This window comes from Apteryx mantelli, chromosome 3 (assembly GCF_036417845.1).
Source record: "Apteryx mantelli isolate bAptMan1 chromosome 3, bAptMan1.hap1, whole genome shotgun sequence".
Classification (NCBI taxonomy): Eukaryota; Metazoa; Chordata; class Aves; order Apterygiformes; family Apterygidae; genus Apteryx; species Apteryx mantelli.
Window position 1 is genome coordinate 35,320,041 of NC_089980.1, and position 14,890 is coordinate 35,334,930.

Below are 14,890 nucleotides of genomic sequence, written 5' to 3' on the forward strand. Positions count from 1 at the left end.
TGATAAAAGGGACAATAAAAATAAATCCCTCCCTCCCCTTTTCTTACCTGGATATATGTGATAGAAGCCAAATCTTGAATACTGAATTCCTACCAGATCACATTCACAAACATTCGGACTCCAAGACACTAAATTCAAGTCATGTGCCAATAGAAAAAGCTACACAAAATGACTGCCCCTTCCATACGCCAGCAGAGAACTGTCTCCCTTCTGTAGGCAGCATGTCCTTCCACTCCATAATGCAACTACAGGCACAGAACACTGTGGAGTTAAAACTGATCACATCTGCTTTTCAGTCTCTTCGGACAGTTATTGGCTACTGGCTCACTCATCAGAGGCCAGCTCATGCCACTTTATCTCTCTTCCCTGACTTCAGCTGTGCTGACTCACATTCACTAAGGGCTGGAGCAAGGCCTGCAGATCCAGCATCTTACTGGTCATCGCAGTTGTTTCTCACTGTTAGCTTATTCTTTCAAGCAACTCTACTATTTGCTACACACAAAAAAAGAGAACAGAGCATTAGGAACTGCTGCAGTCACAGCGTAGAAGTCCTGTGGCATCGCTGCATTGAGAAACTCATGCATTTTTCTGAGTTGCTCCCAAAAAGCACTCCTGTTCCTGTTCCCAGAAGCACAACTGTATAATAAATTCCTACCCAATTGAAAAAACAGGCTACCCAGTGGTTTCAGTGCTATAGGCAGAAGAGCAATAGGACACTGTGAGAGCAGAACATGAGTACAAGAAACAGTAAAGTGAGCTAAACAAATAAAAAGAGCATACACCTGCTCCATCAGTATATAGAGATAACACTAGCAGGAGCCTGCCAGGGACACAGTTGCAGAGCAGTATGAAAATGCTCCTACTGTCAACTAAGACAGAGACTGCAGATGGTTCACACCCTGAGTCCATTCCAAAGTACACAAGCTGTTATCCAGCCTTTGACAGGGTTTTATATATTCCACTTTTGATGGAACAGGCATCTAGTTCACTGGATGAATTAATCTATTACTAGAAAGTGTTTTATGCTCATCATAACATTACTATGAGTGCAGTTAAGTGCTGGGCACCTTCAGTATTTGCCTTTTGTTGAAATCTATTAAAAAACAACAATAAAACTGAAACATACTCTGAGCAGGAGGCAAGGTCATGAGCCACGCACTCCTCATGGTGGCTTCTGGCAAGATTTCAGAGAAAAGCTACAGGCGTTCAACAGTTGCCCAGTGAAAATAAAGTAGCATGAGTGCCAAGGAAACCCTGTCCAGTGTAAGTATGGGTGGATCATATGTTATTGTACTGATTCACCAGCCAAACCTGGGTAACATGAAGGGATACAGAGTAGCAGTCACAATTTCTATAGGCAGAAGAAATGGAAAGTAATACACCGTGTCTCAGGTGAGAAAAGGTAAGACAGAAACAAAACACTGATTTCCACTGCTTGGCTTTAACTGTCCTCCTGACTTCTCAGATTTCCCTTCCTTGATAAAGACATCTGCAACATGTTCTCTTCAGAGACAACAATGCCACAATTGCCAATGCTTGAATGGTCTCCATTGGATGCCGTGCCAAAATACAGCACTTACCTTCCTTGCTAAAAGGCAGCTTGCTTGCTTTATGCTATGAAAGCAAGGACAATATGCCAAATCCTACTGTAAGGTAATTCACACTGCACAATCATATTTTCAGCTGAATTATACACAGAATTTTTTAAAAGCCTTTACGGAGTACTTTGAGTATAAAAATATGCATTTATCTGGACTTCTTTTGAGGAAAATGGAAAGCAAATCTAAACTGGCTTGGAAAAGTTAAAATTTGGATGAAAATGCTTGAAGAGAAGCTTCATTTACTGTTTCAATAAAACCAGGTTTGATCTGATGAAGTCAGGTCAGTTTGAAATTCCTGTTTAATGCAAATGTCATTATAAATCAGACAGAAGGGATATGTTGGTAGCCCCATTTCCTGTACAGAGCTGCACTAAAAGCTAGAAGATTTGCAGATGCATGCAGCTGTTTGCATTATTAGGCCTAATTTTAGCATTTCATAAGCTTCTAATTTTCAGAATTGTTATTATTTTCTTTAAAATAGCAAAACACACATGAAGGGTCCCATAGTGATGGTGAGGGGGACCTAAATACCAAAATAACTCTATAGGTACTCATTTTTAATTTTTCTAAAAATAATCTCCTATATCATTTACATGTTGAAATTTTTCAAAAGGAATCGACATTTTTTAGATAAACCAGGTTCCTTATACATTTGCACTGCAAAGTCTGTTCTCTTGCATGCTGGACCACAGACCAATCAAGAATGAAACTCATTGTTTGCTGACATTAAGCATTATCCAAACAACCAAACGACTTGAAAAATGGAAAAGAAGACTGCTGGGAGTGTAAAGGGTGCTTGAAAGGCCAAAAAACAGCACTGAAGATTATTAGGTGATTTTACTACTGAGAAACACTCCAGACCAGCAAACACGAGAAAAACCTGCCATTAGAATTCCTAGGTCTGGATACACCAGGCAACTCTTTTTCCTCATTAGAAACAAACAAACTTAACTATGAATATAAAACCCTGTCATCTTATTATAAACTTCTGAGGCTAAATCAGTATCTTGAGCAGGCAAAAATCATTTTTGGAGATGTTTTGCTAGCTTTATTCTCATGCTATTAAAAGGTAGTTTGGGTTAGACTAGGGCAAAGAGAAGGAAAAGCATGGGCAGCAAGAAACTAATCATTCCCCCTCCCACCCCCCCAAAAAACCCCTCCTAAGCCTGCCTGCTCCAACACAGATTGAAACATGTTTAAAAAAAGTTAAGTACCAGAGTCCCTCTAATACAGAAGCACTCCTCTATGTATTGGCACATTTAGAAAAAACAGTACCTATGCAGTACCTATGCTTAGAGGCTTTTTTCTTGATCTTCATGGAGCTTTGGATTCAGGAGACTACAGGAGTCTGGCTATACAGATGGAGAGAAGTATCTAACTGTGTCAACAAAATCTGAAAAACATTAAAACACCTTGAAATAAAGTTCCCTTATAAGGAGTCATCTCAGAAAAGGAAAAGAGCCCAATACACAATGTAATAATTTGTTCTATGAACTCTGCCTCCCAGCAGAACTTCATTTAATATACTTGATTACTGAAAGAGGACTTTAACGAACGCCAAGCACAGACATTTACACTAAATCTGCAAACTAAAAATGTTGGCCACATGCATTAATCATACCTTTTTAAGGCCCCGAAACAGAATGCCCTGTTCCAGTCCAAAATTTCTGTCAATTTCTTCTTCATACTCTGCAAAGAATAAAACATCTTTATTAATGACAGAATACTAAGCAAAGCACGAGTCAGTGCCATTGCACTGTTTCTAAACAGCAACAAATTCTCCATGTCTGTTTCACAAATACGGACACTCAGAACCAGGGAAGAGGCAATTTCTACATGGAAGGAATTTTAGAAGCATGAAGCCAACAAAGCAACAAAGTTTACTCTTACCCAGTGGACATAAACAAGATGCCCTTCTCTAACCAACCCCTGCAGCTCCTGGGCTTTGACATCTACTCACCCTGAATTTTTGGAAAATGAATGCGTAATACCCTGGACCACTGGACACAATTTTCCAACCCTTTTTGACCTACATAGGCTAATGAACTTCAGCATGCACAAATAAGTTACTGCAGCTTAGCATGTTGCCATTTATCAGCCAAGTTGGAATATCTGACTAGGGAAGCATTCTTAACCAGGGGCAAATGTAAAGCACATTTGGCTGTACATGCACCATTGAAGTATAACGAAAACATTCATTATTTTATACACAACCATTGGTCTCTAAATAGCATTAGAAACGCACTGGAACAAAGGGCAGATATTTACTGCAATGGGAACAAGTAATCCATGAAATATGCTTCAAAACCAGCTAGACACTTCCCCAAAAACCTATGATAGTCAAAGAAACTTCAAATTTCCTTTCAGTTACATGATGGCAAGAGGCTGTCTCTAAGCACTTAAACATGCTCAGCTGAAAAAAAAGGAAGATTAAAAATTTACATGAAATATGGTCCAGTTTTTCTGCAAACCTTCAACTTCTAACTAAAAAATTAATCTCTTAAAAAAACTTTTTTTTGCCTCTTACTGTGATACAGAAGATAAATCTGTAGAAAGGCACTCTCCTTCTCTTATCTAAGAAAATACCCATCTTTGTTCTACCAGTCTCTAAAAATCTTGTCAATCCACAGTGACCAAGTACATAAAAACTGTTGATGTTTTTGAGGACACCTAGCTGACCTGGAGCAACCTTCTGTGGTGATGGCACTGGAAACAAGCTGTTCCACAGAAATAAAGAAAAACTTGTCCTGTTTAGTATTCACACAGAATTTTATATGCTCAAAGTACTGCAGTTTTTAATCACTTCTCAAAATCTGTGAGGTATCCTGTTGTACAAGTGGGATTTACAGAGCCATTATTTATTCACAGAGAGGAGATGGAACGTAAGTCAGAGATAGAGCCCAGGTTAGAATTTGATCCACTCCTGTCAACTTCTACTTGTTAAATCAATGGAATTAGCTGAAGAGAATGACGCTGCGGGGAGAGCTCTCTTATCCTCAGAGCACTTCAATACAAATCGTTTCCATTCCACCTCAATAAAATCTCTCCGAAAAACCATGGAGAGATCCACCCCTTATAGAACTGCAGTTACAGTCAAAACATACATCTTCCCCTCTGTCCTCAGTAGCCAAGCATATTAGCAGCATGAGTAGCTGCATCATTTTTACAGGGTTACTGGTCTCCTTGTCTGTCTTATCTCTCTCGCTTATTCTGCCCTGTTCTTGCACTTGTGTTTAATTAGACTCAGTTCTGCAAAGGGCTCCCAGTGGGAGCACTCTGGCTCCTATTCCAACCACGCTCCCAATTTGAACAGCCTCAGGCCTTGAACAGTGAGTTTTTAGCTTAGGAACAGTCTCTTCTCACTTTTTCTGTAATGGCATATCGATCCTGCGTTGGGATCTCAATATAACCATAAAACAAAACTAAATTTAGAATTATAATTAAATGGAAAGGCTACACTGTGTAAAAATAATTAGTACTGTAGAAGTACACAAAGGAAAACTTGCCGTATTCTCAGTAATGAGAAAAGTGTATCTCAGTTTTAACCTCCAAATTGCTATAAGCTATCTACACAGGACATTTCCAATACAGGTGGAAAAAACAATCATATCTTCACCAGCTGTCATCCTTTTTCATAAAACAGATTTTGATGCTAAGAATTATAATCCAAAATAGTAAGTAGAATAGACACAATAGAAATCATAGCTGGGTTGTTTAAATATGTAGAGCATATAATCAACATTATTTCTATGTTTTAAGATGGTTTGATATCTCCCTCTAGTGGAAAAGCAAGACATGAGACTTGAATGTAAGTATGGTAAAGCCTTTCAGAGAAAAAGGCCTTTAGAGTCAGTTTTCTACAAAGCATTCTACCTTCTAAATTGACTAAGTTCTGCAAACTTGCATGCACCTCCCAGTACCTATTTATGTAGTACTTCACTAATTTCTGTGGAAGCATGTGCCTATCCTTAATTTCATTCACTGAATGAATTCACTGAATGAGCATTCACTGAAAGTTAACAGAATACATTAATTCCAGAGCCCACTGTATGTTAACAACACATTTCCTGTTGCCTTGCCCAGACAACCAAGCCTTAAGGACCTTTTAGCACAACTATGATAAATCTGGACTGCACGGGACTAAGTACCTCACTTTGGGGGAAAATAGAAAACGCGTTAAAATCCTTCCAACGCTCATATACAGATCAATTCTCAAAACTGATTTCCCTAGAAGCAAGCCTGTTGCTTATTATTAGGTCAGCAAGTGATTCCCTTCCTTCTCTAGCACTGGCAAGGCAAAATAATCTGCCCATGAATTAAACATTTTGAATTTTAAATGTGAACTCTTGTAATAACTTCCAACAGTTCAAGAAGAAGCCTCAGCTACTCAACAGACCCTTCACTTCATAGGGTAAGTTCTGGGCTACTTGGGGGGGGGGGGGGGGGAAGGTTCAATTACTTGGTTAAAACAGTTACTAAAGGATTTTACTACAGGAGTACAGCAAATCAGGTAAGAAACTCGTGAATATTAAACCTGGAAAAGGCAACAGCAAAGAGAGGTGAAACTGAATATTTAATATGTTAATTGAAACTGTGTTTCCACAAAGTTTATTAAATTTTTGTAGCAGCTCAGTTAACAGTGATACTAAAGGGAGCAGATGTTTTGACATCAGCACAGAAATGCAGCAGAGCTGCTTGCACATGTAAACATGACTTAAAGACCACTATGTCCTTTAAATATCTGCCTTACCCCTTTCAATTTTATACATAAAGCAACCACCACAGGCAGAAAAGAACTCATGTGCAGTAAAACCCTCTTATGAAAGAAAACATGATTATGCAAGCCTGCTCTGAGTAAATAAATGAGAACAGGTGCACGCAATTCCAGAAAACAAATTCTTAAGCATCTGCTGAGAAATTCATTTTTTTTACAATTTTATTCTATAATTAAAAAGGATAGCCATAGAACCTTTCTTTAAATTACTACACAGTATTTATTAAGAGATCCTTCTTATCTGCAGCAAAATATCAATAACATAAGATCTAATTAAAATGCAGCATATCATGAAGCATATCTTTTTCTCAGCTGCTGATTTTAAAAATGCTGCAGGTGATAGGCTTCAAGATTAACATGGAAAATACCAAATTCAGAGGGTTTTTTTCTTCTATTTTCCTTACTTCAGTAGCTAAATAATCTTGTGCTTAAAGTAAGGAGTACACATTGTTGAACTGACAAGTACAGTCCTGAATGAAAGAGAGATTACAGAAAAAAGGCCCTGGACCTGCAAAGACACAAAAAACACAGTCAACACTATGCACCACAAGTAGTTCCTCTGCACTTCAGTGGGACTTCTTATACACAACAGGACTTCTTATGCACAAAAAAGTATGTATTTCCATGTTTCTTAGCCTGGCACAAAGATGTTCCTAGTGAGAAGGTGAAAAAAACCTTGGCATTTACTTTCTAACAAACACACAGGATTTCTGGCTAATGCTTAGTAAAGACCTACGGATGGGAAAGGCAACCAAAGCAGAAACAGAAATATTCCTGATAGCCTGTTCTAGTATTTTACTTATTTTCTAGCATATTTAGAAGGAGAAAACCCTGTTGCTGTGGAATTTATCTCACTTGTAATCTAACTATAAATTCATTAGATATCACTACATTAAATCAGTGAATTCAAGATTTCTGTTTATACAGAATGAGATTTGTGATGTTTGTTCAGCAATAAACTATGATGTCCTACTGTACTAGAATAGACAGGTTACAGCAATTCCTCCTGCCTGGCTTAACTGTGGAAAAACTTTATGGTGTTAGCTGTCAGCCAGGCAGTGCTTCCCAGATACAGAACATTCTGCTGCTCCAGTGCATATGTATACACTGTATAAATATGCAAATAGATATATAACACCAGCAGAAGAATGATGTTCAGCTGAAAAGCAACCTTAAAACCAAGACAACTTACAAGTGTATATATATAAAAAAAAAAACATAACCCACACTACCTCTTATTCTGTCACCTTTGAGCTAGACTGAATAGCTGTCACTAGAGAGCACTCACTCACCCAAGAGCTTCCACTGACTTCAAAGAACTTAATTAGCCCTTATGTGCACAGAGTTATGGCCGTGCTGTGGCACTCGCAGGCCTATGGCCTGCCTGCATGTCAAAGCCACATGAGCAAAGTGTCAGATGTGCACCAGAAGCCAGAAATTCCTGGATTCTAGCCATGTACTTGGCCCATTCATCTCCACTGGCTTCTAATGGAAGCTCTGTTCTTACAACGCCTCCGCATATTCACTTCTGGCACACAGAGAAACTACTGAATTTTACAAGGCCGCTCATGGTCTTTAATACGCACGGTTGAGTTCAAGTTTGCCTCATCAAGGCCTTACTGTTCCTGAAAAAAAACATGTTCTACAAAATTAAGAGAAAAGCATACATTTGTTCCTTTTCATAATATAATTTGGACTTCAAAGGTTTCCATCATTTATTCTGACAGGTGAATGTCATGATACCATTAAAGGGACTTTCCTATGATTTTAAACACAAACTCTTAATAAGCCTCATCATAAAACCTCCTCATAGCTGGTTCCTTGCTAATGTTTACTTTTATATTCCTAATTTACAGCAAGAAAAAGAATAGATGTTCCAGCTCAAAAGTCTCTTTTGGGAACCCTCTGGGAGCTTGACTGCAGAAGAAACTAACAGATAAGTAAAGTTAAGCAATCTCATGAGCCATACAAGCTAGAAGCACTAAAAAAGTGAATGCATATGCTTTACAGACTTACTTCTAGAAACTTTGTACACTTCATAGAAAGAATAAAAGTGAGAGCCAACTGTAATAAACACATAGAGATACACTTCCCATGCTGGTAGCATCATTAGTCTTAGAGCTTTTCCACCGCTGATCACACTGTATTCAGCTTTGTAGTTAATCCCTTTAAAAAGGAAGGAAAACAAAGAAACATGATACAATGTTGTTTGGCATCTGAACATCTTTAAAACAATAAACAAAGCTACAGGAAGATTGATAATGCAATAATTTTTTTTAAAAAAATCACTTTGCAATCACGTAGTCTTCATTTGTGTACTGCATATCATGAATGTCAGTACTTTCTCAGAGTAACTACTATTGGGAAGTGGCTAAAATTTATAAACATTTTTCTAATATTTTGATCACAAAGCGATAACACGTCTAACTGTTTGTATTTAACACTTTTCTTGAGGATAACTGAAAAACTGCAAAACAATCCCACCTGTAGGATTTTAACATACACAGAAATTAACACCATCTCTCAATGTATAAGAAATAAACATTTGCATTTTAGCTTCATAAAAAAGAATGCATCAACTAAGTTTGATGTCAAAATGGTGCTGCATATGTTTCTTTATTAAATGAATCTGCATTAGCCACATTTATTTATAAAAGAATTATGCCAGCTGTTTTTTGGAATAAAAGCATACAGCATACACTCCATTTACAAAAAGACAGGTAGTTTGAAAACCGTATCTGAGTTATAACTAACACATATAATGACGAAGTCTAAAAATGCCATGTGTCTGCACAGATACCCATCATATGTATCTGTCATATATATACACACACAGTCCCCTACACACATAAACACACTCATAAGAATCCTTTACAATTCTGTTATGCCTAATTAGCATAAGGCATTAGGGCTTCACTCACACATATGAAATTACAGAGTTACCATTATATGAAAATACATGCTTACAATTAAATATTTTTAGCAAGAAGCTGCAAAAATTATACACAGCAAGAGCACTTCTAAACATCTGCATACAAAATTAAAGCTTAGGACACCATTTATTGCACAGTGTAACAGTGATATTGTCTCCTTAAGGAAACCTCAGTCAGATTTCATTCATATAATTATTAAAGTCATTTCGGTTCAGTATATAGCTAATGTATACGTGGTACTAGAAGAGGTCTATTATGTTGTAAACGCAGGTTTTGAATATAATCAACTGCTGAATTGAATCCTGTCAAAAGAATCTTTCGCAGAAAAGAAACAGCACGCTGGAGGTTATTAAAATACCATTTACACAAAATAGACCAGTTTCAGTGGAAGTTTTCTCTTACTAAGACGCGTATGGGATTCCCGCCCTCCTCCTCCTCCAGTGTAATTTGCAGAGGGTAAAGGAGCGGCGGGCGGCTGTCTCCCTCCCCAGGTGCTCATCCTCCCGGTCGCAGGACCCCCGCGCGAGCACCGCTGCGGCGCGGCCCCGGAGCCTCTGCCCAGGCGGCGCCCGGCCGCGGGGGGCGGGGGGGTCCCGGCCACGCGGACCGAGCGGCGGCAGCGGGGCTCCTCCGCGGCGCTGCGGGGCGTTTAGGGGCGCCCGCGGGACCTCAGCCCCGCCGGGTGCGTGCCACTGACCGCGCCGCGGCCGTGCTGGAGCGCCAGGAGCACTTCGCAGGCAGAACGCCAGAGGGAGGCGGGACTCAACGCCCCACCAAAATCACGGGTTTGCAGGAGGGCCCCGGGGCAGCCGCTACCCCCGCGGCCGGACACGCGGCGTTTGCCGCTGCCCCCGCGGCCGAACACGCGGCGTTTGCCGCTGCCGACAAAGGCGCGGCTCGGCGGGGCCCGGCCGCGCCGGGCTGGCGGCCGCCCGCACCCCCTTACCTCGTGAGGGGCTCCCCGCCGCCGCCGCGGCTCCCCCGGGGCGAGGGGCGGCGCCGCCACATCGGTTGGGGGCGCGGGGCCGTTACCGGACAGCGGCGGCGCGCGGGCGGCGTGGGGGAGGGGCGGGCAGAGGGGGGAGAGGTAAGGGGCGGGGCGGGCAGAGGGGGCGGGGAGATGGGCGGGGCGAGGCGCCGCCGGGCGGTGCCGCAGCGCTCCCGCAGGAGCGGAGCAGACGCTGCGCTTCCGCCGCCGCCGCCGCGGCGCCCGCCCCGCCCCGCCCCGCCCCGCCCCGCCGGAGGCCGGGCCCGGCGCCTCCCCGCCCGCGGGGGCGGGGTGTGGGAGCCCTCAAACGTACTGTGCATGAGGACTGTGAGTTTGGCGAGGCCTCGTCGCCTTCCCTAGGCAGTAACTGCGTGGGGCTGAGTTGAAGGGGTTCTGATAGCCGATTAAAGGGGGAAGAGGGGAGTTAGGAAGGAGAGGCAAACTATGGATTACGCGGGAACGGTCAATACACAACGTGGTGTGGAAAACCAGGGGTTGTGAGAGAGGAATTTGGCTCTGCGATAAGGTCCATGGTGTCTCATGTTGTTCTCACGCTCTCGGTTTTATCAATCAGTGATTGTATAAGGGTCCCGGTCTTCCCTTACAGCAAAGCTCTGTGACTCTGGCGGTCATGTGAAAAAGCCAAAATACCAAGGGTACCCTGAATTATAGGGGTAGGGAGTAAAAAGAATGCCATTTTTTAAAGTTGTATAATTTTTAATCTGATTTTCTATTTTTAATCCAAATTTCAAATATTTGGAGTCATCTCGGTTTATGGGAAAGACAGACAATATTGAAAGGATGTCATGTGCAGCAGATTAACAGTGAGAAAACATCCATGATATGTTGCATAAAAGTTTGCAGGCCTTTTATGATAAGGACAAAGTAAACTGAATTTATTGTGGTAAAGAAGGAATAGTCGTACTGAATAAAAGATCCTTGGTCTCACTTGCTTTTCCAATAACTGCCCTGTTTCTCTTTATTTCTAAGCTCATTGAACATGTTTGTATTTACTGATGTTCCTGTTCTCTTTGTCACAGACCTCTCTATCACCTCTTCTGTCCCTGTAGTCAAGTGATACGCTCTTGCCAAAGTCTTTAACAAACTCTTCCTGACTGAGCTTATAAACAGTGTTCCCTCCTCTTCAGCCTTTGACTTTCGATAGTAAACGTACTTTTCTTCTAAAGAGCCTCTATTCATCTGACTTCCATGACTTGTCCTCCAGGAGACTGTATTATTCACACTGAATGGAAGTTACCCTCTTTTCTACTTTCATATCTTTTTGCTAAAAAAATCTCATCTGCCAACACAAACTGAACTACTTCTTCATGGAGATGGTGCTTAGGTGTGTCCTACTCTTGTCTCCTGCTTGATCTGCAATTTTCACCTGGCCAACACTTTCTTGCAGATACATAGCACAAGCCCAGTGTGGCTGAATTAGGCCCTTCAGCTCCATTCCATTGAGCCTTCCATGTTTCCTTCTTTCTGAGTCACTATGGACAGTCCCGTTACCCTTCCTGTGATATCATCTATGACTTGAGACAGAGACTGAAAACTGTGTCTGGGTCCATGGGTTAAATCTGAATTTTTCCATTCATCTTTGAATGTAATGCTCGATTCTGCTTCTGTGTTCATTCATAAAGCTGAACAACTTGTCATCTCATAACTCAGTTAATGAAAATTTGTTTTCTTTGGGTATGAAAAATGCAGTATCGCTCCACTTCAATCTATTGAGAACATTGCCTGATTCACTGCTGCAAATACCATTTTTGTGGCCCATGACTTTTGCCTGCTTTTGTTCCCTTTCCCAGCTAGCATGTGTTTAGTGGCAAAAAGTACCTGTGTCCTATATGTCATCTCTCATTCAGTGTCAGGAAGTCAGCTATCCCAATGGAATCAGTCTCCAGTGCCCACTTGTTACACTTTCAAACACCTCATCCTTCCTCCTTCATTCTCCTCACACTTGGGAGAGATTTCCATAAACATGCAGAGCCATGCCACAGTTCTCCAAAGCCTTCCTTAAATACTTGCTGATACCAAAAAACCTTCACAATTACTAGACTGATGGTATACTGAAATCACTGCCATCATGCAGATGAGCGTTGTCCCATTGCTTTCTTGCACTCTCCTGCCCATGTTTGTTCACAGTCACTTCTCTTTATTTAAAGTATAAGCCATCTGGGTAATGTGTGACTAGGGATGTAGGCATCATAATGATGATCATTGATGGAAGGACAATAGAAGAACATTACATGTTTAAATGAGTCACAGGAAGAGGGTGCTAACTATGGTATTTTTTATGAGTTGGATGGACCTTTCCAGATAAACCAGAGAGAGAGTGGTGAAAAACAGTAAAGTGCTGTAAGGAAAACTGAGAACAGAGAAATCTTCTTCAATACATATATCTCTGAAAAGTTGTTCCAGGAAAGGCCACATAATTTAACTATGAAGTAAAAATGAAGGATTGTATTAAAAACAAAGTCATACCATTTTGCAATAAGACATTCACAACAGCCATTTCCATTTTTTTTCAGGTGGAGTGAAAGGCAGCATAACACAGTGACATGAGTGATTTCTGATTTTGCAGTAATTGTATGATAACTTTAGAAATTAACAAGCCCGAAAAGCCAAATAGGAACAAGGGACTGGAAGCGCAGATGCTGGCAATCACATCATAGAAGCCATCTCAACCTGCATTTTCAAAATGTGAAGGATTGCCCTCCTCCTTGTACTTCAAACTTATTTAATGAATCTCACAGCTCTTATTGTTAAAATCATTTTTACTTTCCAGCCTAAAATGTGTTGGCCAATTCATATTTGTCTATTCTTGCACCATGTTAAATTTTATCCCTCTTTGTTGTTGACATCTTTGATGTGTGTATAGTGGGAAATGTTTCATATTCTTTTAGATGTCATCTTGCTAGATATTGCGCAAGTTCCTCTTATAAAATAGGATTTCAGTTCCCCTGATCACCTTAAGAGTATTTCTTTGCATATTCAAATTCATCTTTCCTGATCCTTGTGCCTCTAATGTTCCAGATGAGGTCTCACTAGTGCTTTGTACAATGTGTTAAGTTTTCCCTATCTGAACCAGAAATATATCTCCTGGTGTCTCCAGGAATCGCATTTGTCTTTGTCAGAGCCACATGGTGGTCTATAATCATTCTGACTGATGCTTCCAATTTTTATTTCCATCTGTCTTTTCCAATGGATGACTCACACCTTCAGCTCACAGTGTCAATTGTAGCAGCCCCTAAACACAATACTATATTTGCATTATTGAATTGCTGCAAAGCTTAAGGTCAGGTACCCTTTCCTCTGTGATGCCCTAATCCTCTTCTCTGTTGACAGTACTTCCGAAATGTTTGCCATCAGCAGGTTAATCAGTACCTTCCCTAAAAAATTGTAATGGTGCCTGCATGGCAGCACCAGACAACACTGTTGAATTTAGCAAACATTCCCACAATACTGTAGGAAAGTTATGGCCGCTAAGGGTCAGTAGCGCTTACATTTTCCTACAGTTTTGTGGTTTCGGTGCAACGGCTGAAGTAGATACAGACAGAAAGCCCTCTAGATGGCTGCATAATACAAACAGTATGCGTGCAAAAGTGGTATTGCAGATTTAAAATGGAAGGAGGCATAACAAGCTACATCACTTACAGCAGGTTACATCTAAAATGACATCTTTTTAATTAGTAATGTGGTGACATGCAGGAGTCCATGCATTTCTGTGACCATGTAAGTGGCTATTCTTTCACAAAGTTCACTGACAAGCTAACTGAGCAAGAACGCTGACAAACTCTGACAATGGTCCCATCTGGGAGATTTTGCTTCTAAATTACATGAGGGTTTTTTTTCCACCCATATTCAATGGATTTTATATAGTAAAATGTGACAAGAATCTCAACGAAAGACTTTACAAGACTAGCTGTAGATGAAGCTGTTGAACATAGCTGGCACGAGCTAGGTATCTACACAGCCCTCGCAACTTTAGATGGCATGGATAAAGAGAGAATCCTGCTATTGCTATGGTGAATGACAGGCAGCTGATGAACTAGGAAGAAATAACCCTAGAGAAATGGTAGCAGAAAGCCCCACTCCTAGTTTGATCAACAAGAATGCAAGGAGCTTTTAAAACGTTTCTTGACGGCCCAGCACCTGCGAAAGCCTGGCTGGTAGCCTGTTCAAGGCACTCTGCACTTTATGAAAAGCGTTGTTTGATGCTTGTACGCTTGCATCAGGTTTCTCTGAAGTCAAAATATAGCAAACCAGTTTGGACAGAACCATGATTTGTGTTGGTGGAGGTGTTTTTCTGGGACATGGGGAAGACAAATGCAGAGCATCGTTTCTGCCTGAAGTTTGGTGCCACTATCCATACTGGTCTTGAGAATGGCAACAAAGTGGAGAGGCAACAGCCTGCAGAAGAGACTCATGTCTCTCATAGCTACTGAAAGCCAGCAGAAAGGCATACAATCTTGTCACTGCCTCGAGGAACAGTGGAAGGTATAGTGCCACCCTCTTGGAGATAAGTTAGGGCCTCACTTTAAAAGAAAGTCCATCTTTAGCAGATGTTCAAATCATCTTTTTTTTACCT

General features: G+C 41.0%; 1 protein-coding gene across 5 annotated transcripts in view; it reads right to left on the bottom strand.

Annotated features, from left to right (window-relative positions):
* Positions 1 to 10,365, bottom strand: part of HHAT (hedgehog acyltransferase) — a 184,023-nt gene extending 173,658 nt beyond the window's left edge. For 4 of the 5 annotated variants that reach the window (XR_010883686.1, XM_067293110.1, XM_067293108.1 and 1 more), the window contains exons 1-3: positions 10,255 to 10,365; positions 8,392 to 8,541; positions 3,223 to 3,290 (exon numbers count right to left, since the gene is read on the bottom strand). Coding sequence is in view for 3 of the 5 variants with exons in the window: in XM_067293110.1 (XP_067149211.1) it covers positions 3,223 to 3,290; positions 8,392 to 8,485 (162 nt within the window). In the remaining 2 variants the exon portion in view is untranslated. Of the gene's footprint in view, positions 1 to 2,887; positions 2,955 to 3,222; positions 3,291 to 8,391; positions 8,542 to 10,254 lie in introns of those variants that run through there. The other variant, XM_013949857.2, reaches the window with a different exon arrangement.
* Between the last annotated feature and the right edge of the window lie 4,525 nt (positions 10,366 to 14,890).